General features: G+C 43.6%; 1 protein-coding gene across 5 annotated transcripts in view; it reads left to right on the top strand.

The window, feature by feature from the left end:
• Positions 1 to 22,871, top strand: part of LOC100062210 (WASH complex subunit 2) — a 49,765-nt gene that overhangs the window by 14,363 nt on the left and 12,531 nt on the right. For 3 of the 5 annotated variants that reach the window (XM_070229371.1, XM_023647955.2, XM_005602712.4), the window contains exons 9-22: positions 788 to 898; positions 1,453 to 1,540; positions 2,135 to 2,206; positions 2,899 to 3,017; positions 3,488 to 3,545; positions 4,596 to 4,655; positions 5,043 to 5,216; positions 7,059 to 7,186; positions 8,226 to 8,312; positions 11,606 to 11,707; positions 13,288 to 13,419; positions 15,822 to 15,991; positions 18,047 to 18,149; positions 22,586 to 22,741. In XM_070229371.1, the coding sequence (XP_070085472.1) occupies positions 788 to 898; positions 1,453 to 1,540; positions 2,135 to 2,206; positions 2,899 to 3,017; positions 3,488 to 3,545; positions 4,596 to 4,655; positions 5,043 to 5,216; positions 7,059 to 7,186; positions 8,226 to 8,312; positions 11,606 to 11,707; positions 13,288 to 13,419; positions 15,822 to 15,991; positions 18,047 to 18,149; positions 22,586 to 22,741 (1,560 nt within the window). The remainder of the gene's footprint in view (positions 1 to 787; positions 899 to 1,452; positions 1,541 to 2,134; positions 2,207 to 2,898; positions 3,018 to 3,487; positions 3,546 to 4,595; positions 4,656 to 5,042; positions 5,217 to 7,058; positions 7,187 to 8,225; positions 8,313 to 11,605; positions 11,708 to 13,287; positions 13,420 to 15,821; positions 15,992 to 18,046; positions 18,150 to 22,585; positions 22,742 to 22,871) is intronic. The other 2 variants (XM_023647966.2, XM_023647962.2) reach the window with 1 other exon arrangement.

The raw sequence follows: 22,871 nt of genomic DNA, 5'->3' as shown, positions 1-22,871 counted from the left end.
AAAGTTGTTTTAGCATAGTTCCTGGCACAGTTTATCTATTTAAACATTAAAAAATTTTTTGGAGGGCCGGCCCCGTGGTGTAGTGGTTAAGTTTGTACGCTCTGCTTCAGCGTCCCAGGGTTCACAGGTTTGGATCCAGCTGTGAACCTACACACTGCTTGTCAAGCTGTGCTGTGGTGGTGTCCCACATACAAAATAGGAGAAGATTGGCACAGATATTAGCTCAGGGCCAATCTTCCTCACCAAAAAAATAATAATAATTATATGATTTTTGCATACCAGTGGCTTCTTTTGTAAAAATTAGAACTTAACAGATACATTTGAGCCCTGCAGTTCTCATCTTCGCATGCTCCCCATAGGTATCTGGTGTTACCATCTGGGAGTGTATATTTCCAAGTGTTTTTCCTTTATTTTACAAATATATCTGTGTCCACAGAAATGGTCTAGTGAAGGGGGCGGTGGTCAGGGTGTCAGGCTGGGTTTATCATTCAGTGTTTTTTCACTTGATCTCCTTAGACGTCTCTAGTTGTTATGGCCTATCCCTTTTAACTGTTAGTATTTTTGTTAAGATAAGACTATGCTTATTTAGTTATGCATTTCTCTAGTGGTGGACATGTTTAGTATTTCAATATTTTGGTATTACAGTTTTGTACTGAAAATAAATCCTGTGCATTATTTGTTCTATGTTTGCAGTTTTAAAGGGAAGGTCTAAAGGCCAAGTGGCAGTTTCACTTTTTCAACTTGATGACCGTGTCTATAGTTCTAATCTGGTGGTTTATGCTCTTAGCACACTGCACAGATGAGTGATGAGGAGGAGGATGACGATGGTTGTGACATTTTCGCTGACTCTGAGAAGGAGGAGGAAGATGTTGAGGACATTGAAGAAAATACTAGACCTGTAAGAAAGACTATAGTTGCTGTCGCTTGGCCAGGTTTTAGAAATGGTACCTAGGACTCATTCCTTTTATTGTCATTTATATCTGTAACTGACTTATTTTGTATCATACTTGTAATTTCATTTATTTACACTTTTGAAAACAGTGGTTGAGCATTCCAGATTGCCTTATGAGTACCACTTTCTTCTCCAAAAGTTATCATTACACAAGTTAGATCATTGAAAATAGATTCAGTTCTGGGGTTTTAAGACCCAGATACTCATCCCCTCCCCCATCCCCAACCACTTCATGGTAGTTTTCTTATCTAGATCTTTGAGTATGAAAGTGAAGTATAAAAAATAAGGAGATAAAGAGCATCTCCCTTTATTTGAACTCTGAGTCATGTTTCTCAGGTGATCAGTATGGCATGCATATATTTAAATTCAGTTAAACCCTATTTTCTCATCAGTTCAATTTCTTTGCCATTATTTACATACTTTTGTTAGGTGTCCAAAAAGAAACTGTACCAGCTTGTATGTTACTTAAAAGTGATTCTTTCTGTCTTTTCTGCCTGTAGAAAAGAAGTAGACCTACCTCATTTGCTGATGAGCTGGCGGCTCGTATCAAAGGGGATGCTGCAGGCCGGATGGAAGAGGAGCACACAGGTACGCCACCCAGATGAGTTAACAGGTGGTGGCGAGGTGCAGGCCCCTCCGCTGGGCCTCACTGGGGGCAGACTTCCCTTTACTAAGCTGCCAGAGGCTTAAATTGTAGTTCTTATTCTTTTTTTTGGTTTAGAGACGCTTTGATAATTGAACACTGTGGACCGCCCCCCAAGAAAAATGCACATATGCACATCTGTATATGCAGTTTCAGGGGATTAATGGATATGCCAGAGAACCGTGGACCCCAGACTAAGAATCCCCGGCTTAATACTGCCCTATATTCTGACCAGATAAAAATGTGCTATACAGTGTACTTTAGAAATTTAACAGGGCAGAAAGGTGTCAGTGAAATTCTCTCAGCAAGTGCAGTCCCGGCATGCACATGATCCCGGTGTCTAAGCTGAGGCTTTCTGCCTTGAAAAGAGGCACTTCTGAGTGTCTGCTGTGGGTGAGGCTCAGGCGGGAGCTGAGACACAAAGGTAATGTCTTGCTCTTAGCTTAGGAGTTGTGAGGATGACGGACGTGTGTAAAGAATCAGTGGGTAAATACCAAGAGTAGACTGAGTGTTGTTAAAACTGTGAAATATTCTTCAAGCCTCATCCCCAGGAGAAGCGAAACCTCGGAAGATGTTGAAAGAGAAGAAGGAAAGGAGAACTCCATCAGACGGTAGGCCTTTTCCCTCTTTCTGTCATCCTAGGAGGCTCTTAACTCGGGAATATCACTTACGTAATTCATAATGTGCCGCTTTAAGTACTGACAAATGGGGTCTGTCTCCATTCACTTTTTCAAAGCATTTAAGAGCAAGCTGAGAGGAGAGGTGAGTGAGGAGTAAAAATGTTTAAAAGATTTGAATTATTGGGTTGTATAGCGCTCATTAGCTATCTTTGTAGAATCCTCTAGAAGTACAGAAACTAGGAATCTCTAGCATTTGTTTTCAATAAAGAATATATCAGGCCCTTCATGTTAAACAGTAATGTCCATTATAGTCTCATTTGTGACTGTCAATCTGCAGATGTCTGTTTCGTCTGCTCCTCATTCTCCAAATTCTTGGTGGGATGGGTCTTGAATGGTGGTTAAACCGTATAGTTGCTTCGAAAGAACTTTAGGTAAAGGGGATTGCTTACAGAATTCACCCCGCTCCAGACATTCACACTGGAGCGAGGGAACCTGGAGAGCCCTTGAGGGGTTCCTTGAACTCTTCAATGAGTTTTTGTTTGAAATTCCTCAGACTGCCAGCACTCAAATACTCCTTGTTACGTATGGTTAGATAAACTCTGTGCCAGTTTTGGAGATGTTGTCGACACGTTAGCCAAACCGTTTTTAACTCTTGCTGCAAAATATTCCTTTCGGTTTGCTAGATGAAGGAGATAACTTGTTCGCACCCCCCAAGCTGACTGATGAAGACTTCTCGCCGTTCGGTTCCGGAGGAGGCCTGTTCAGTGGAGGCAAGGGACTTTTTGATGACGAGGATGAGGAGGTGAGTCAGTGGGAATAGTGAAGCTTTCCATGCTGTGTCCTGGGTCAAGAGGGAGAAGTGCACTTTGTTCCTTTAGTGGGGAAAACATGGCTTCTTAGTTGGAAGTTGCTTCTCCTTTCGTATTTTGGCAGATTTTGAACTAACAATCACAAAGTGAGAAAATATTGTATCCTGATGCCCTTTGTCAGGTGGGGAGCGGACGTCAACGTTCATTGTAAATAGTTTACTTGATTAGGTAGTTGTTTCTTATCTGTTGTCTTCTTCCATGTTCCTATTTAGTTCCTGGACAGATCTGAATTATTTAAGGGTCTGATTTTGCCATAATTTTCACTTTGGGAACTGATTTTCTGGCAGAACACTAAATATATAGCTTTAAGCTTTACCGGGCACTTTTCTTTAGAAATTTTCAAGTGCGGCTCCATTTGCCTCTGCGTTTCTGAATTCTGTGTCTTATACCTTATTACCACCAGAGCGACCTCTTCGCGGAAGCCCCTCGGGATCGGGAAGCCCGAGCCCCTGTTAATGGAGGTGAGTTTGGATTGAGGCTGACTGTGCTGCTTCGTGACCAGAGTTCCAGAACTGTCCACTTCTCGTTAGGCGCTGGACCCCCTGAAGTTGTTCCCAAGCCTCACTTCTTTGTCAGGCAGGGAGCTGTTCCGTTTGCCTCGGTCTAGTTAAAAGGAGCTGATTTTCACCAATTCATGTCTTGGAAAAAACCAAAAAGTCCCATCTGTAAACCCACAGCACAGTTTTGCCTCTTCCTTAGGAGAGAATTCATAAAAAGTCCAACAGGAAAAGTATGCTCCAGCAGTGTTGAGGATGTTTTAATTTAATCAAGTTTAATTCAAAGGAACATTTCTAAAATTCTCCATATAAGTTGGAGGTCAGTAATTCCCCAGGCTGGTGTGCATCAGCACCATCTATGGAGTTTTTAAAGAGCACACATAAAAAATTTAAAAACTTACAAATATTATTCCACTAGGTCTGTGGTAGTTCCTGGGAATTAGAGATTAGGTATTTGCAGTGGTTTGGTCTCCCTAGGCCACGAGTTGTCTGATTTTGGGCTTGCTGTGATGCTGGCTGACTTGACCGTCCTGCGGTTCCTGCTCTACTTTTTGGCAGTGGTGGCTTGCCTGGTTTCCCTCTTTCCTGTCTTTCTCTTCATGTTTTCGCGGATGTTTTAAATTTTCTGCTGTTCTTTTTTACCTGTTTTCATCAAACTGGAGCAGCTGGTGTGGGAACTGTTGAGGAGCCCTGCTTGCTCTGTCCCTGCCTCCCCTTTTGTGCTCTGCACCTTCCGTGGCCCCCCCAAGCCAACGCCACTGCTGTCGTCTGCCTGGAGGCAGAGCGACCTTCCGTGGGAATCACAGCCTAGACGTGTCAGTACCAAGAGAAAAGTCATGACATTGGTAGAGAGGACCAAGCTAAGGAATTCTAAAATGCCTCTGTTTCGAAAAATTAGTTTTACAAAGTCTCCTCTTAGCTATGTATTGTGTCGCACATATTTTAGGAAGGTGCATTTAACAAGGAAAGTCATTTTCTTTGTTGAAGTGGTTATCTCTTTCTTTCTCCTTTTAGTGTCTTCATCCTCGAAACCTGGAAAGAAAATCCCAGCAGGAGCTGTTTCTGTATTTTTAGGTATCCTAACTTAGGGTTTGTTTTTAAAAACTGTATAAGTATCATTTTGTCATTTTGAAATTGTCGTCTTCTAAGGGCTGGTTGGAGAGTAGGAAGGGCTTCAGAGGGCATCAAACAGCCTACAGAAGGAGGTCATTTACTGCTGTTAGCTCATACTCTCTTAGAAGTCAGTGGCCTTGAACTTTGTTGTGTTTGAGTGACCAGGTGATTCTGCATGTGGGACCTTCTGCAGCCCTAAGGGCTGGAGGTTATTGGGTTCTGTTAATGTGTTTTGTGGATGAACTGAAACTCAAAAGTTCTTGGTGGGTGGTAGTGGGTTTTTTTTCCCTGTAAAGTCAGGAGCCCATGCTGGCTCACAGCTGGGCCATCCTGTTCCACCACCCACAGGAGATGCTGATGTGTTTGGTGCCATCTCTGCTCCATCGCGGAAGGAGCCCCAGAAGCCCGAGCAGCGCCCCCCAGGAAAGAGCCCCTGCCTCCCAGCGCCTGCCGGCCTCTTCGATGATGAAGATGACGATGATGACTTTTTTGCAGCATCCTGCAGCAAACCTCCCAAAACTGGTATCTGTTGCAGCCTCTATTTCTGAGAATTTAGCTGGAAAAGAATGTTGACCTAAAACGGACATAAAGCTCCTTTATTCTATATCTCTTCTAGTTCCAGAATCCTGTCTCAAGCATTCTTGTCATAGATTTGTCTCATCTCTACTTAAATATTTATGGGCCTTGGAGGTCTCTATTTTATGAACCATTTTTTTCTGCTTTGGAAGCTAATTACTAGCATTGTCTTCCTTCCTGAGAGCTGAACTCTGTTCCCCTGTAATATCTGCTCAGGAGTTCTGGTTGTGACTGTTGGAATTACAGAGAAAGTTTTAATCAGACTTTCTTCCAGCCATCTTTGGTGTACTATGTGAGTGGAATGTCACATGCTGGCTGTTTAGTTCCCTGCTTTTCTTCTCTGTGCCAGAAAGCCCAGGTAACCTTCACCTTTCCCTGTATGACAGGCTTTTCAGCTCCTTGGCCACTTGGGCACTCTTCTTTCCTCTGCCCTCAAATTTAAGCCAGTGTGTTCATGAAGTCGCTTCTCTGAATCAGTTTTTTTAATGTGCAGGTGGCTCTCCCAGGACTCCTGTCAAAATGCCGATTCTGATTCAGTGGGTGTGGAGTGGGGCCTGCGATTCTGCTTTTCTGACAGGCTCCCTGGTGGGCCGAGGTTGCTGCTCTCTGGGTTGCACTTGGAGTAGCAAGGCTTGGATTCGTTGGGTATTTTTCCAGGAAGGAAGGGTGGACCACTAAAGTGCACACAATTTCCAGCAACCTGAGAAAAGGGGTCTTTCTAATAAGGACCAGGTGGACCAGGATGCATTGAGAAGCAGGCTCTCTGGATTATATTCCTTTTCCAGTAGTGGGTGTGGAAAGTAAGGGTAGCAGCAGAAACGTGAGGGAAACAACAGCCTAGTTCTTTTGGAAAGAGTGCAAACCGGATGAATAATACACTCAGATCTGGGCCAGCTAAAATGACAGCGGGTAAGGTGGTGGTGCCTCTTGTGGCTTCGAAGGGCTCTCACTCTGTGAATACCATTGAGAACTGATTTGGAATCAGAAGTAAGTTGATGCTGCTTTCTTTGACAGCTGCTGCTCTCCTGGGACGTTCCTGAGTTGGTGCCCTCATTTCAGGGACACACCCCTCCTTCAGGGCAGCAATGCCTTGGTCAGGAAAGGTTGGGAATCGCCCAAGTGGTCACCAGGAGGGGGATTTATGGTCCCTCCATTCAGTGGAATTTTGTGATGCTGTTAATAAGAATGAGGTCCATGTATGTTGACATAGGAAGATACCCTACGTACATTAAGTAAAAAATTCAAGTTATAAGACACATTGTTCCAATTATATTATTGTTTATAGTGTTACGTGTGAATAACTAGAGTTAATGTTAGTATATCCTTGGGGGAATTAGAAGCATGTATACCAGACCGTTCCTCGATGGACATCTTGTTTGGGTGGGCGGGAGGAGTTATGGGGGAGATTTCAATATTTGCTTTTCTATGTCTTTGGAAGGTTTGACTTTTTAAAAGCAGAAGCTAACCCTCCCTTTTCAGATTCCTAGAGTGCTTGTTCTTTCTGTAGGTCTGTCTTTACCTTTTATGCTAGGCCGAGCTGCGCTAAGCATAGGATGCTGCTGCTTGGATAAGTGTATAAGCCAAATGATTAAACCATCTCTCCTGTGTTTCATTTGAGCTACTGTTGTCTTCTCTGAAAAGTTTCCATCCAGTCCACTTAATATTTCTTCCAAGAAGTAACATAACTTTTTCTGTTTATTCAGTGGGAAGGAAGAATTTTTAATCTGTGAATTTTGCGGTGGGATTTTTGACCTTAGTGTAATTTTATTCTGTGGTCTCTTTCTAAAGACAAAGCCAAATCCACTGCCAGTATCTTTGATGATGAGGAAGGAGATCTGTTCAAAGAAAAAGCAGCAGCTTTGCCGGAAGCTACTGTCAATCAGACAGATGAAAATAAAGCAAGAGCAGAAAAAAAGGTGAGCAGGAGGGAAGACAAAACATAGGAGTGTTGATTTGGGGCATCTTGATAATTCATCTGGAGCCCAGAGGGAAGTAAGTGTATAATGAAGAACTTCAAACATACCGAAAGTTGAAAGAAAGAAAGAAACTGCTTCCGCAGTTGTCAGATTTTGCCTTGCTCAGTGGTTTTAACATCCATTGATCTTTTCCTGAACCCGTTATCATATTGGAGTGCAAAAGAATGCTTTTCCAATTCTGTTGTTTCTTCTGCAGTTAGTGGCTGGCATTCTTCTGAACAGAAGAGTTTTCTCTCCTCCTTTCCCAGCTTTTTAGTATCACTACAGGATCCTGGATTCTCTGTTCGTCATATTGTTATCCATTAGCGTCGTTATTTTTTTTTGATGCTCGTATTGACCTGTATTTGGCCAGTGGGATGCGTCCCCTTCAGTCTTTGAGCTCTTCTGGCTGTTGTCCCTCCCCTTTGCTATCCTGCACACCTTGATCTTTCTAAAGTACATCTCTTTTCGTGTCCTCACTATGAAACCCTGACCTTCCCTCTGCCGACCACCTAGGTCCCAGCTTTCAGAACCCCATAGGCTCTTAGGCACCCGCCTTCCTACACTGGCTCCCACCATGCATGTCCCGCTTGTGCACTGTGCAATGTGGGCAGTCTGTCATACTCTCTGATCCACCACATGTGCCCTCTTCCTTATCTTGCTTTTCTCTTCTCACACGTTCCCTCTGCTGTAACGTCCTTGCTTGTACCGTCTCCTGTGTCCAGGCCTTGCTATCCTGAGAAACTGACTTTATCAAGGAACTGTTTTTTTCCCTGTTTCCTAACTTATACCAATTTTTAAATTCTTTCTCATGATATTCCTACTTTTTTGTTAATTCTTTGTACGAACTTGATACATGTCCTAGGTGCATGGCATCTTTAATCCCCTGATGCCGTATGCTAGCGGGGACTCAGTACATTTTCTCAAGGAATGATTGAATAAGCCTTCATTTCCAGGAATCTTGTTTAACTCTTAACTATTATTATTTTTTTCAACAAAGGTCACCCTACCTCCCAGCAAAAATCTCAAGCTCTTGTCAGATACAAAGACTCAAAAAGGTTTGTTTTCAGATGAGGAAGACGCTGAGGTAAGGAATTCTTTTTCTTAGTTCTGGGAAATTAATCTGTGGATGTGAATTAGAAACTATTTCTGAATCAAGATTTTTCTCAGTAGAGGCACAAGACTTTTTTTAAGTACTTTAGTTCTTTAGAAATAATGTCTTGAGAACACATGGTCTTTAGAAAGTAACGTGTACAATACTTTTCACTGTTGGATTTGAACCCCACGCATTTCCTGGGAGGAAGAGAGAATGTCTCTCTTCAGGATATGCAAATTTTAGGCTATTTGTTGATTGACAGTGCCATGAGGCACTTGTACCAGAACAGAAATAAACTCACTGCTTCCTTTTGTGTGTGTGTGTGTGTGAGGAAGGTTGACCTTGAGCTAACATCTGTTGCCAGTTCCTCTTTTTGCTTAAGGACGATTGTCACCGAGCTAGCATCTGTGCCAATCTTCCCCTATTTTATGTGGGACACCAGCACGGAATGGCTTGACTAGGGGTGCTAGGTCCACGCCCAGGATACGAACCTGCAAACCCTGGGCCGCTGAAGGGGAGCGCATGAACTTAACCACTATGCCACCAGGCTGGCCCCGTCACTGCTTCCTTTTTCAGTAGATAGCGGGCCTAGTGATGAAGTGACTCGTGTTCTGGCACAGCCTTCTGTCTTGTGTTTGGTAGTAGCGTGTGGGCTGGCACTGGTCTGCAGACAGCCTCGTCCTTCGGGAAGCGCCATTTCCGTGGAGCAGTACCAGCTCTCAGAAGCATCCCTGCTTTCTCTGACTCCCGCGGGCTTAAGTCCTTTTAGAACTAACTTTAGGCTAGGCTTTTAGGGCATCAGAGACTTGTATGAGAATGTAATGGGCAGTAATCAGTCTCCTTCACAGAAAAATCTGTGGACACGGGAGAAATTTACATGTACTTCCAAGAAATTGTGAACTCAGGGTTAAGCTCTGCAGTGACTTTGCACCGACAGCCAGGATGAACAATCTTTGGAAGTAGATTGATTACCATTGATGGCAAATAAAGCCTTTGAGGCTTGTGTTTCATTGGCGGCCAGTGTGCAGAAGATAAGAATTAACCAAAGTCCAGTTAATCCAAACTCCTGACATGTGAGGACAGCATGACCGGCGTCAAACTCTGGTCTTACCCTGTGCTCGCCCTTCTTCATCGTCAGGCACATCTCCCCTTCGAGGGGCTGTGCACTGGCTCCTGTCCCTCTGGAGTGCTGTTCCCAGAGTCTGGATGGCCTGCATCCTCGCTTTTCCCAGTTCTCTGTGAGCCTTGCCCTGACGACCCCTTGCCTGGTAGCAAGCCTGCCAGCACACACCACCGCACTCCTGAGCCCCCTCTTCTGTTGTGTTGTTCTTCACTCTGTGTTGCCGTGTGACATTTCTTGTCTACTTGTTCATTGTCTCTGTCCCCAACTAGAGTAAGCTCCCTAAGCGTAGAAGATTTTGTTTCCTACTCGTATCCCTAACACCTCAATAGTGCTTGGCACTTGGTAAGCCATCGAATAGTTGTCGACTACGTGAAGAAACCAAATGTGAGCAATTTCAGTGACTTAACAGGTGTTCCAGTTACTTATTGCTATGAAACTAATCGCTCCAAAACTTAGTGGCTTAGAAGACCAAGAAGTTTTATTACCTCTTATGGTTCTAGAAGTTGACTGGGCTCAGCGAGGCACTTTTCACTTAGGGCCTCTCATGTGGTTCTGGTCTGAAGGTGACCGGGCTGAGACTCATCTCACTTAGTGAACAGGAAAGGCTCAGAGAGCCGGGGCTTTGGGGGGACCGCCCTCTCTCTCTCCCTGGCAGCCTCAGGGATGCTGCACTTCCTACGTGGTAGCCCAGGGCTTCAAAGGCAGATTCCCCAGGAAGCTGAGCAGAGGTCGTATTGCTTTTTGTAACCCAGCCTCGGAAGTCAGTGTTGTCGCTTCTGCTGAATTCTTTTGGTTGAGGCAGTCCCAAGGGCCCACCAGGTCCAAAGGCAGGGGTCATAGACTCCACTTCTTGACGGCAGAGTGTAAAAGAATTTGCAGACAGGTTTTAAAACCACCACCAAAGGCTTTGTCCCATGTGCATCATCATAGCTTGTCTTCATTGGATACTGACAGCATACTTAGGCAAGGAGAAGTAAAACAGCAGTCTAGGAGAGAGGAGGAATGATCCTTCACTCCTGCCTCTCTATCGCAGGTGTGGAGCTAAAGCTGTCCCTGTGAAATCGTTTTGGGGACAGGGTTGAGGTAATGGAAAAGCCTTTTTTTCCAACACCAATGAAGATAAGTACATCACAAGTTGAAAACCATAATGTTGAAATTTGGTTTTGTTTTACTTTTTTTTTTTTTTTTTAAAGCAACAGTGCCCTTTCCTTACGTGAAATCTTGCCATGCATCAATTGCAGAGAGGCATGGGAAATCTGGAGCTCCCCCTCTGTGGCCTCTTCTACCTAAACAGAGCTGTGGGACTCCATAGGGCCCAGGCGAAAACCACTGGGCTGAGAAGAGCCCTTCTCCATTAATGAACTGCCTAGGTCTGGATCTTAGGAGTAGACCTTGATTCTATAATAAAAGAGATCTTTATCCAGGGAGGTCTTAGAAACTACATTCTTGTCCTATTTAATTGGCTCTTCTGTATTGAAGTTTCTCTTCCTGAAGGAACAGTTGTCCTAGTTTATGTTTCTAATTCATGCAGCTCAATTTGCAGATCTGTCTTTGCATTAGAGGCTGACACTTTACAGCATTTTGAAAATTTCTTCAGAATCTACCAGATCTTTCTCTAGCTTGCAGCATCTCCTAGCTGTAGATGTACCAAACGTTTTAAAATAAAAATTGAATTTGTGTTTATTTAAAAGAAATAATAGCATACTCTTGGGAGAGATGGGTGTTAGTAAGTAAAACAGAGTCGTAGATCCAGCCATTTTGGAATCTAGCCTCTATTTTCATTATTGAATCTGTTTAATCTCTCTGATTCTTTGGACCAAAAAAGGAAGTCATTCTTGTTTTTTTAGCATGGTGGGAGATTGATTAGAGAATTTCCCGCTGCCTTAGGTCATCCAGGGGGGAATGTGGAAACCTCTGGGTTCCAGAGAGGCCCCCTGGAGCTCCATGGGTCTCGGCCTCTCACACGCAGGCGTTTGAGCTGCACGCAGCCAGGACAGACTGACGTGTGTTCCTCAGGGACTGTCTCAGCCAGCTTCCCTCTGACAGAGAGACCTGGACACACGGCTGACGTCACGCCACAGTCTTTATTGTCTTATATCTAACTGATACTTTAAAAACTGTTACATCTTACTAACCAGGAGCTTTAATCTTGATCCAACAGGATTTGTTTTCTTCTCAAAATGTGAGTAAGTCAAAAGATGCATCTCTCCAGCCTAGCAAACTCCCCACGTCAGTCTCGCTTTTCGATGATGAAGATGAAGAGGTAACCATTGCTACTGCAACATGAGATAGTCCAGTTTTCAATTAGGAGAGAACCGTTGCTGATGTAGCTTTATAGCCAGAGGCTCATACATAGACAAGGTGATAGGGAAGCAGTCAAACTGTCTGAGGCGTATGTGACAAAAATATTTTGTTTTTTATTTCAGTGATTCCTTTCTTAAGTTTTCTTAGCTGTACAGTGGGCAGCACATTAGATTCTTGACTCAGCTCTTATGGAAGGCTCTGTAGATTTCATTTAAAAAATCTGCCTTTAAGAAATACTTTTTAGAGGATGGGTCTTTGTTATAACCAATGATGTACAAGAATGTTGTGGATACAGTGGGAGTGGAGAGGAGAAGGCAGCCGTGTCTCGCCTTGCCTTCCATCCTCACCCTGGATGAGAGAGCAGAGTTGGGGAGAGGAATGAGGGACGACAAACCAAACTTTACCTGATGCAGTACTGTATGGTGGCCAGGCTCATGGGCTTTGGCGTCAGAGCCCTGCATCCGTGTCCCAGCTCCACCACGTACATTCAGGGACCTTGGGCAAGTAACTTAACCTTTCTGAATCTCATATGCTTAATAATATACAGGGTCATTATGACCATGAAAACAGCTAAAACAGCTAATTTGCAGCTCTTGGCACAGTGCCTGGCACATAGTAAGTGCACAGTAAATGTTAGCTGTTGTCTTTAGTATCACCACTAAATGCCAGTTCGTTATTCTCCTGGCTTTTTCAACCTTCCCACACTCTCCATGAAGCCTCCCTTTATCGAATTGCTACATTTCAAGACTGTTCACCTGCTCTAGGATATTATTACAAGTGTTTTTCTGTCTGACTTGGGCTCAGGCCTTCTGATGATTTTGTTCCCATTGCCTTAATGAAAGTACCTTAATAGGTGCTTTTGGAGGGCTTGACTACACAAAAATTTACAAATGCCATTGAACCAAAAGAATCAGCTCTTTAGTAGGCCATTGATTTTATTTAGTGAACTGTTTCTTAAGTTTGTATTGGCTCTTCAGAATTAACCAGAAACACAAGTCGTGCCTCCCCTCTGTCCCAGGTATGTCTTTGTAGATGTGAAAGAGTGGAGAATGCTCTCTTTCCCTCCTTTGATCCGTTGCTCCAGTTTCTAATGCATAAAAAGAAAGATGCAGGTTGCTGGCTGCTGCAGGGGGCTGAGCTGCTCTCATGCCGATGCCAGGCTGGCTGCCCTTTCCACTGAGCATGGAGGGCTCACTCACAGGAGAACGGGGGGGCCAGGTTTCCTCCTATTTCTGTGACTTTGTCCTCACGTTACCCTCCTCCTGCTCCCTCCCAAGTGTCCCGCCTTCGAGTTCGAGGGTATCTGTTTCCCTTCTCTAGATGGAGAGTACAGTTAGAGAAGATTGTAGACTGTTGCTGTAGAGTGAGGAATAAGAAGTGGGATTTACTAGCATTTTGGTTTTTTCCCCCCAAAGGTGTTATGTATGTTCTGTACCTAATGAGAGACTATCCTCTAACAATTTGACGAGAGGGAATGTCTTCAGTTTTTTGTTTTATGCGTATGAAGTTATCATACTCTTCTGCCATTTGTTTTTCTAGGATAATCTTTTTGGGGCTACACCTGCTAAGAAGCAGACATCATCTCTGCTGACTCAGACCCAGGAGAAAGCCAAGCCCTCTGAGCCGTCCAAAAAGAAGGCGTCTGCACTGTTGTTCAGCAGTGACGAGGAGGTGGGCTGCAGGGTTCTCCCGGAGAGGAGTGGGTTGTTGGGTGGGATTTAAGAGTTACGGCCGTCCTAAACATTTTCTTTCTCTGCTTATTTTATAGCTAGTGAAGTTCAGTCACCAGAGACTGTTCACAAGACTGTCTTTCTGTTCTTGAAGAAAGATATTCAGTGTAGTGTGTTAACTGAAAGACTAATCTTTTCAAAATGGTTAGGAATAAAAGAAGTTTGGCCCTCAAATTGTAGTAGATGCTAATTCAAATGAGTTAGGCCTTATTTTGCCTTGTTAAATGATCACTGTGTTTCACTAAGCAAGAACTATAGCTAGACATGGTAGGAGGATCCTATGCAAGTTCTGACTCCTTTTTTAATAAGAGTCTTAACAACATTTCCATTTGCTACCTAGATACATACTAGCAAAGCCAGTAGTGAATATGGTGTAGCTGCTGTTCAGATTTAGCTGTACAGCAAAAGACTTTAAATATAATGCAAGAAAGAATCCTCGGCATTAAAAATCTTCCTGTATTATAATAATTGCTCTTCTTTATTTTAACATTGCAGGTAAGGTATGAGGGTATGATGTGGGTAGGTAAATTATAGATAATGTTTTTTATTGACAGCGGCTTAAAATGACACAACATAATTTGCTTTTTCTACTTAAACATATGAATTTATGATGGATTTTTCCATTTTTTCGTTCTTTTTAGCATTCTTAGTGGTGGTTCTCTCTGTAGTAATGGCCAGCCATCAGTGGAATTTCTCCTACCATAGTATTATAGTGGTTCAGGGAAAACAAAAATAATAGCCAAAGCTGGGACCAACAGTTCTTGCAGAGTAAAGATAACTAGGGTTCTAGAACAGTGACTGTCAACCTAGGCTGCCCATTGGAATCACCTGGAGAACTTTAAAGGGTCCTGATACCAGATTCCACTGCTGGAGAGTCAGAATTCAGTGGTTTGGGATATGGCCTGTCACTGGAATTTCCTGAAGCTCTTTGGGGCATTCTAGTGTGGTGTCACTGCTCTGGAGAAGCACTTCTCAAACCATAACGTGTGAAGAAATCACCTGGGCATCCTGTTAGGAATGCGGGTTCTGATTAAAAAGTCTGGGGTGGAACCTGAGACTCTGCATAACAGATGCTGCAGCTTGGGGACCCCACTTTGATTTGGGAAGCTCTAGACTCTGGAGACCAAAGGACCCCTTGAGCAAGGGCTCAGGAGTTCCTTCATTGCAAGGGCCCAGGAGTTCCTTCATTTGCAAGGGCGCTCAGGAGTTCCTTCATTGCAAGGGCCCAGGAGTTCCTTCATTGCAAGGGCTCAGGAGTTCCTTCATTTGCAAGGGCTCAGGAGTTCCTTCATTGCAAGGGCCCAGGAGTTCCTTCATTGCAAGGGCTCAGGAGTTCCTTCATTGCAAGGGCTCAGGAGTTCCTTCATTTGCAAGGGCTCAGGAGTTCCTTCATTGCAAGGGCCCAGGAGTTCCTTCATTGCAAGGGCCCAGGAGTTCCTTCATTGCAAGGGCTCAGGAGTTCCTTCATTTGCAAGGGCTCAGGAGTTCCTTCATTTGCAAGGGCTCAGGAGTTCCTTCATTTGCAAGGGCTCAGGAGTTCCTTCATTTGCAAGGGCTCAGGAGTTCCTTCATTTGCAAGGGCTCAGGAGCGGGGCCAGGTGGGGTTTCCTTAAATGCTTTGCAAAGACCAGGTTCACACTTTCGTGGTAAAAGGGTAGCTAGCAGCTTTCATTGTGTCTTGTTTACATGTTCATTGCATGAGCTTTTTATACATTTTTTTCCAGCCTGCTTTGGGGTTTTTAAATTAAAATATTTTCCTCCAAAGTTGAGAGTACTTGATTTTTTTTTTTAAACATTCCTCTTCCTTCTCGTCCTCCTGTATAATTGATTTTGATCCTCTAAAGTAGACAAGTTCTTTTGTCCGAACACGGAGCAGAACCACAGAGAGGAGAAGCGTCATGGAAGGCAGTGGAGGAGGGAGTCTTGAGGTCTGTGAGGTCAAAGAACCTAACTGTCTAGATTCGAGTTCAAAGAAAAGCTTTGGATGTGAGCTTTTGTCAAGAGTGATACTCTTATGTTAAATACAACTTAGTTTAATGAATGTAAATTTTTTTTTTTTTGCTTTTTCTTTTTTTTTTCCTGAGGAAGATTAGCCCTGAGCTAACATCCATGCCCATCTTCCTCTGCTTTTTCATATGTGGGATGCCTGCCACAGCATGGCTTGCCAAGCCGTGCTATGTCCGCACCTGGGATCCAAACTGGCCAACCCTGGGCCGCCGAAGTGGAACCTGTGCACTTAACCACTGCACCACTGGGCCGTCCTCTAACGAATGTAAATTTTATTTTCTCAGATTCCTTAATCTAAATTGCCACTGGATTTTAATAGATATTTTACGTTTTAAGGACCACTGGAATATTACTGATTCACAGACCAACTCAGCATCTGACAACAGGTCTAAAGGAGAACTTAGGGACTCTGGGACCACCCAGGACCAGGACGCCAAAGCTGTGAAAAAGACCAGCCTCTTTGAGGAGGATGATGAAGATGATCTGTTTGCCATTGCCAAAGACAGGTGAGATGGTCATTGTGAGAAATCCTTTAATCGGTGTCCGTGGTAACAAGTGAAGGTATTTGATGTGCAAGATGTCAGTTACTGGAGGTGACATGCTAATCATTCATTGCCTAGTAGTCACAGAAAGGAGAATGTCTTTGATTTCCACTTGCAAGTTAAGATACTGGGAAATGTTTTCCTCCCAATTCTGGGAAATGTTGTTCTTTATGGATTCTTACCTAATTTCTTCTACCTTTCATTTTTTTTAACCTTAAAATGTTATTTTTCTTTGTTAGGGATTTAAGGAAAGTTTGTCATCTCTTTTGTTTTTCCTCTGGGCTACCTTAAAGAATGTAGATCAAGTTTGGGCAAGTTTACTTAAGTTTGTGATTTGGACAGAAATCTGCTCAGCATTGAAAAACACCCTGTGAGGAAAATGGTTCTCTGCAGAGCTGTGCCTTATCACACAGTTCCTGGTGCTGATCCGGGTGGCCCTGTACAGTAATGACACTTGGACTAAAGCCAGCAGGAAATGTAGAGTGAGCATGGGCTGTGCTTGGTGGTGGAACATGCTGCCAGGTTAGCTGTGGATTCAGAATAACTCCTCAGCAAATTGTTTTTTCTCTTGGGAGCCTTAAATGATTACTTTGAAATTCAATTGAATGGTAGTAGCGTAAAGAGGCAATTGATTAGACATGTAAGTCCTGTGCAATGCTGTGATTAAGCTTTAGTTTTGATTTGATAGATTCAGAAGTGCCTTATATTTCTGTTTCCAAATATTGTGATCTCTTCAAATGTCATCATTTCTACTATAGGTCCCTGTGACTTTATCCTGGATATATCTTTGTCTTCTGGTTAAGAATATAGGCTCTGGAATCCCAATACCTAATAATAAATCCTGGCCCTGCCAGTTTCTTTCTGAATAACCTTGGGCAAGTTACCTAACCTCTCTCGGCCTGAGTTTCCTTACCTGTTAAACAAAAATAGTAATAGTACTTCTTCCATAGGATCTTTAAGAGATTAAATGAAATCCAAATGTGAAACAGTTAGTACAATAGCTGTTACATTGTAAGCACCTGAATGTTACTGTTTATTATCATGAGTGCAGGGGAAATAACATTTCATTCCTTTATTTTTGTTGCTCTCCCTTTCCAAGGGGTGCTCTTCTTCCTTTCTTACCTGACCAGCTTCTTTCAAGTCTCAGTTGAAGTCCTCTCTTTAGGAAGCCTTCTCTAACCCAAACAGATGAGAGAGAGGAAACAGGCTCAGAGTCTAGAGCACACATGGCTCCGTCTCCATTTGCCCCTCTTCCGTGGCTCCGTTGCTCTTGAGCCTTTTCTACCTTGTATAGAAAGTATCTGTTTACATGTGCTCCGCTCCCTTTACCCCTGTCCCCTGCCCCTGCCACACACACACACCCACAGATGATCACAAGTTCAGAGATCTGGAAACGTTTATTCTTTGTAGGTCCTAGTACAAACTACACACAATACCTAGCTTTCAGTAATACTTTCTCTGCTCCAGACTCATTCCACTCCAGATGGAGTGGGATGAGTTTTGGGTTTGAAGAGAAGGCATGGAAGGGCACACGGGCACCTGGAAAGAAAGGGTTGAGTGCCGAAGGAGGCACCAGGCCACAGGTCACAGCCTGAAGCAGGCCCTGGCCCTGCTGCCTTCCTGACCATTCTGGAAGAGGCATCCATGCTCTCTGGTTCTTCCTCTGCCATAGGGAGTGGTGAGAGAGGATGCTACGTTTGTGAATGCTAAGAGTGTTGTGTGCCTTGGCAGAGCTAATAGCCGGTGCACCTACACTGAGTCAGAAGTAACTGGAAAGGGGCAAGGTGTGGAGGCCCTGGGCTCTTCCACGTAAGGATGAGGGACGGAGGCTGATGATTTGCTAGGTGCAAACTGCACCTCCTTCAACGGTTTTTCTTGTTTGCTTCCATCTGTGTAAGGTCAACAGGTGGCCTGGGTGTTTTCATGCTAGATGGGTTGTTATGGGTGTGGCCTAGAAAGAATATTTTCTTTTTTCTAATCACATTTACCTATAATTTGACCTTTTCTTTGTTTGTGTAGCCAAAAGAAGACCCAGAGAGCATCTCTGCTCTTTGAAGATGACGTTGACAGTGGAAGCTCTCTATTTGGCTCTCCTCCCGCCTCTGGTCCTCCTGCAACAACGGTATTGTTCACCCCTCAGGCCCAGGAAGTGTCCTTGAGGTGATGTTACATGAATAGTGGTCCTTCCCTGAATTAGCTCCTAAAACCTGATCTTGGAGGCTGAGTCCAATGGAGAAGCTCATTTGTGTGGTTTTAGAAAGAGATATTCTGGTTGGTGGTGTTTTACAAATGAGGCACACGTGCAAAGCCTAGAGAAAAGGATTCCTCTGTGGCATGCAGCCCATTCAATGTCAGGTGGCGGCCTCCGGAGTCTCAGGGGAGAGGACAGTTCTCCTGGGGAAATTGCCAGGCTTAGCCCAGAGGCACAGAATTCTGCTCCCATTACAGCAGGTCAGTTAAAGCACAGATTATTCCTTTTAGGAGCAAGTTTCAAGTACTAACACTTTGGTTCTCATTTATATTAATAGTTAATCAGGAAAAGGGAAGGAAATTCAGATGCAGGCTACAACATAGCTCAGCCGTCAGGACATTATACCGAGTGAAATAAGCCAGGTACGAAAGGACAAATGCTATATGGTTTCACTTACTGAGATACCTGGAGTAGTCAAATTCCTAGAAATAGAGAGTAGAATGGTAGTTTAAGGGGCTGGGGGGAGGGGGATTTGAGAGTTGTTTAAAGGGTACAGTTTCAGTTTTACAAGATGAAAAAATTCTGGAGATTGGTTGCACAACAGTGAATATTCTTAATACTATTCAACTATACACTGAGAAATGGTTAAAATGTAAATTTTATGTTGTGTTTTTTACTACAGTTAAAAATCTTTTAAAAACTAAAGTATGTGGGGCTGGCCCAGTGCTGTAGTGGTTGGGTTCCCATGCTCTGCTTCGTCGGCCCGGGATTCGTGGGCTGGATCCCAGGCACAGACCTCCATACTGCTCATCAAACCGTACCATGGCGGTGTACCATATACAAAATGGAGGAAGGTTGGCACAGATGTTAGCTCAGGGCCAATCTTACCAAAAAAAAAAAAAAGTATGTGGTAAGAAAAAAATTAGCTAATCAGTGGCTCTCTGGTCTAAATACCCTTCAAGTGGTTATGTCTAAATGGCGTCACTACCACAGTCAAGTAAGCTAAAAAATTTAGCCAATCTTGATGTTAGTTAGATCAAAAAGGAGTATTAAAGAATGAGAGGAGAGTGGCATGATGATAATTTTTGTCCAGGGAACCTAGGCATCCTGGAACCCTGTCTTTGGCCTGTCATTCATCTCTCCCCAACACGTTCCCTAAGTGGGTAGATGTGAGTATGTGCACACAGAAAAGTGAGGCTGAGTAATATTTATCACCAACTGGCAATTGCCAGCAAAGGGCCCCAAAGGGAGGTGTCGAACTTCTTCAGCTAGGCCTGTGGGGATCTCCTTTACCAGAGCTCAGTTAGCCTAAAGGCTAAGAATCAAGCCAACTTGCAACGTGCTGTGAGAGCCTTCAACCCCAACTTCAGACCACTCCACCTTGGCACGTGTTAGAGGCAGAAAGACATGCAAGACGGGGAAGAAGGGATGAGCCCCCCAGGAATCCTGTGGGAGCAGCCACAGAATCTCAGATGGCAGTTCCTCCCCCCCAGTTTGAGGAAGAAGGCCTCCCCCTCCCACCATGGTGATGGTGATGAGATCTCTGATACCTGCATGTCCCTGGGACACCGCTCCTCCTGGGGGTACAGTGAAGGAGTAAGGGAGCAGTAAAGGAGCCTGGAACTTCCTGTTTTCTAGAGGCTGATACTTAGTTCCTCTTCCAAACCTCCTAAATGTTTTCTGTTTAAAGTTTGTTTTAAATTACACAGTAGTATGTGGATGCCTTCTTAAAAAAGGTTTAGAGTAGAGAAGACAAAGTCCCCATTCCATACTTCTTCCTGGGTGTAATCATTATTAACAGTGTGTTGTCAGTCCTCTCAGGCATGTTTGTAGGCATTCACATGTATTTTTTTAATTTAAATAAGATCATGTTATACATTTTTATACATCTTTTTTTGTTCTGCAGCATGTTTTTTTCCATAAGCTCTGCCTTGCTCTTTTTCACCACTGTATAGCATTCCAGTGAGTAACTGAACCCAGGACACGTGTAACTATTTCTCCTTTGATGGAGTAATCGTCACTGTTTCTGCCAGTTTGTTAGGGATGTTTATTCCCATCCTTACTGCCTTGTCATTTTTAGCTCTGACTGTTGAGATAATTTCTTATCTGGCCTCTCTGTCGATGCTCCTTCCCTGCATCTGCTCTCTTTGCTGTTCCGTAGTTCTCTCCTTAAAGACAGCCCAGTCCTTTCATCTCCTTGTGAGAATGCCTCAGCTGTGCTTACCATGCCACTTGTAATCTTCTTCACACTCAACTCGTCTTTTCCACCCTCGCTCGCCATGTGACTCATGCTGTCCCAGAATACTCCAGAGGAGGTTGTTGCCTCTTTGTCTGGAAATATTCTTCATACTCTCGGACATAGTACGAATGTTAACGTGTCCTGTGCAAGCTTCCCAGACCAGGCACGAGCCACTTGGCAGCTGAGGGAGTCTTCCCTGCCACGTTCCCTTTCAGTGGGGTCGCACGGCTCGCACTAGAAGCTCTCAGCGTTGAGGGGGCAGGCCGCCTTCCCTGGGTCTGGGTCTCCTCGCTGCTTCTGGGGTGCTCATAACGCTTTCTTGAATCCACTGTACTTGCACCTCCCTAAAGAGGACATCTAGTGGCTCCATGGTGAAAAGAGTCGGGAGATCTGAGTGGTTTTTCTTTGTTAAATTATGAATGGTAACCTCTACCCTGGGTAAATGAGCAATAATCTAATGAAGTTTGAAGGTTCTGGAAATGTAAAACTTCTTTCAACCTGTAGTAATTATGATTGCTAAATAAGACAGAAGGTCAAAGATACACATTTTAAGTGGGAAAACGACCTGCACACATGATTTTTACCATTTGTGAAATATAATCACCTTTAGACAACAGATATAAAAGATATTTTTTGTTTAAAGATCCTAGAATATTTAGAAGTAAGTCAAATAAGACTCAGTTGTAAACCTATCAAGAAAATTAATTTTGTGGCGAAGATGAAGTCTGCTTATCTTTAGGAAGATTTAAAACCAGTAGGGGTAACATGTTTCTTGGTTTAAGGACCATAGTCATATGAAGGAAGAATATATGTCACCATATTTAAGTCTCATTTTTCACCCCAATCAACTTGCATTGAAATTATATGTAGTTTTCAGTGAGTCCAGCAGCACATTGCACAAAACTTTTTTCCTTTAATCACCTCGGTTTTGCCTTATCTCTGCTGAATCTCTTTTGTGGGTTTCCAGTCTTCCAAGTTCAAATCCTTATTTTAAGGAGCTCTCCCTAGTAATAACTATCATTCTCTGTACCCTATTCTTCTTACTTTATTCCTAATTTTTTCTATCATAATTAGTAATATTCTTCTTTAGTTTCCCAAGTCTGTCTTCCTCCCTTGATTTAGATATTGCTTCCAAGCTTACTTCCTCCCATCATCTAGTCTAGTTAGTATGAGAAAGTTAATAGTTCCTTCTGAAGAATTTTTGATAAGTCACTTGCCCCAAGGATGTCGATAACTCTAGGCAGGTCATGTAACTTCAGTTTCCCGATCTCTGAAATCCCTGCCTCCCAGGTAAGAAACAGATGAGAGATGGGGCCAAGTGCTTGAAAGCTTGTGTTGACTGCCTGCTTAGTATAAAACACTATGATTCGCTCTGGAAATACACTATATGATTCTTTCAAATGAGTGGACAAACGTGTGCTGGCTGTTAGTGTAAATTAGGAAGAAAGTAAAAGTACAGGCTGGGTAGAGATACAAATAATATTCCTATCAACAAAGCAACTGATATTTACTGAAGAGAACAGGAAAACCTTCCTGGGTGACACCTGAGCTGGGCCTCCTTTGAAAGATGAGGATTTGCTTTTATCGACAGTGAGGAGCAAGCATGGAAGTATGAATGTTTATAGTAGGTTTAAGGAGTAGTAAGGATTGATGAGGTGCTGATGAATAAAGGTGGTGTCAGTTAATTATCATGTTTAGCATTTGCTTAATGCAAACAGTGAAGGCTAGGGGTGGGAGATAGAGTAATCTGGTGGGTGTTTTATTTTAGCAAGAAAGCTCTGGATATGTCTGAAATGTAACAGGAGGGAGGCAGAGAGGAGAGACTAGTAATTCTCTGGGTGGCAGAGATACAGATCTAAGCAATGGCAGTGTCTGTGGAGTTAACAGACACACAGAGACACATGCACACGATGTGGTGGCAGAAACTGAAGGACTGTGTCTGCAAGTCGGAGGCAGGAGTGCTCATTGCTACTCCCTGTTTGTGCCCCCTTCACTGTCCTGTCCTCTGTCTCCCACCACGCTCTTTAGCTAAGGCCCTCAAGAGCACAGTGGTTTCTGCTTGTTTTATACATTGCTGTGCTCGTCAGGCAATTCTTGTTTTTGAGGATGTCCTTCACTCTTTTGGCAGAAAAAAGAGACCGTCCCTGAGGTACCACCTTTGCTGTTCAGTGATGAAGAGGAGAAGGAGGCACAGTTCGGAGTGAAACCAGTGGATAAGAAGGTCGAGAGTGTCAAAGAACCGACAGAATTTGGGAGAACTCATATGGTTGATAAGTCAGAACAGGTGGACTGTTTTTTCCTTGTATCTTCTGATATGTTTGTCTCTCATATGTTCTTGTAAAACGCACAGAGGCACACACATGCACACACCCTTACATTTTTCTACCACAGACAATAAATGGCTCATTTGTTGA

This window comes from Equus caballus, chromosome 1 (assembly GCF_041296265.1).
Source record: "Equus caballus isolate H_3958 breed thoroughbred chromosome 1, TB-T2T, whole genome shotgun sequence".
Taxonomy (NCBI): Eukaryota; Metazoa; Chordata; class Mammalia; order Perissodactyla; family Equidae; genus Equus; species Equus caballus.
This window is presented reverse-complemented; position numbering and strand designations above follow the sequence as displayed.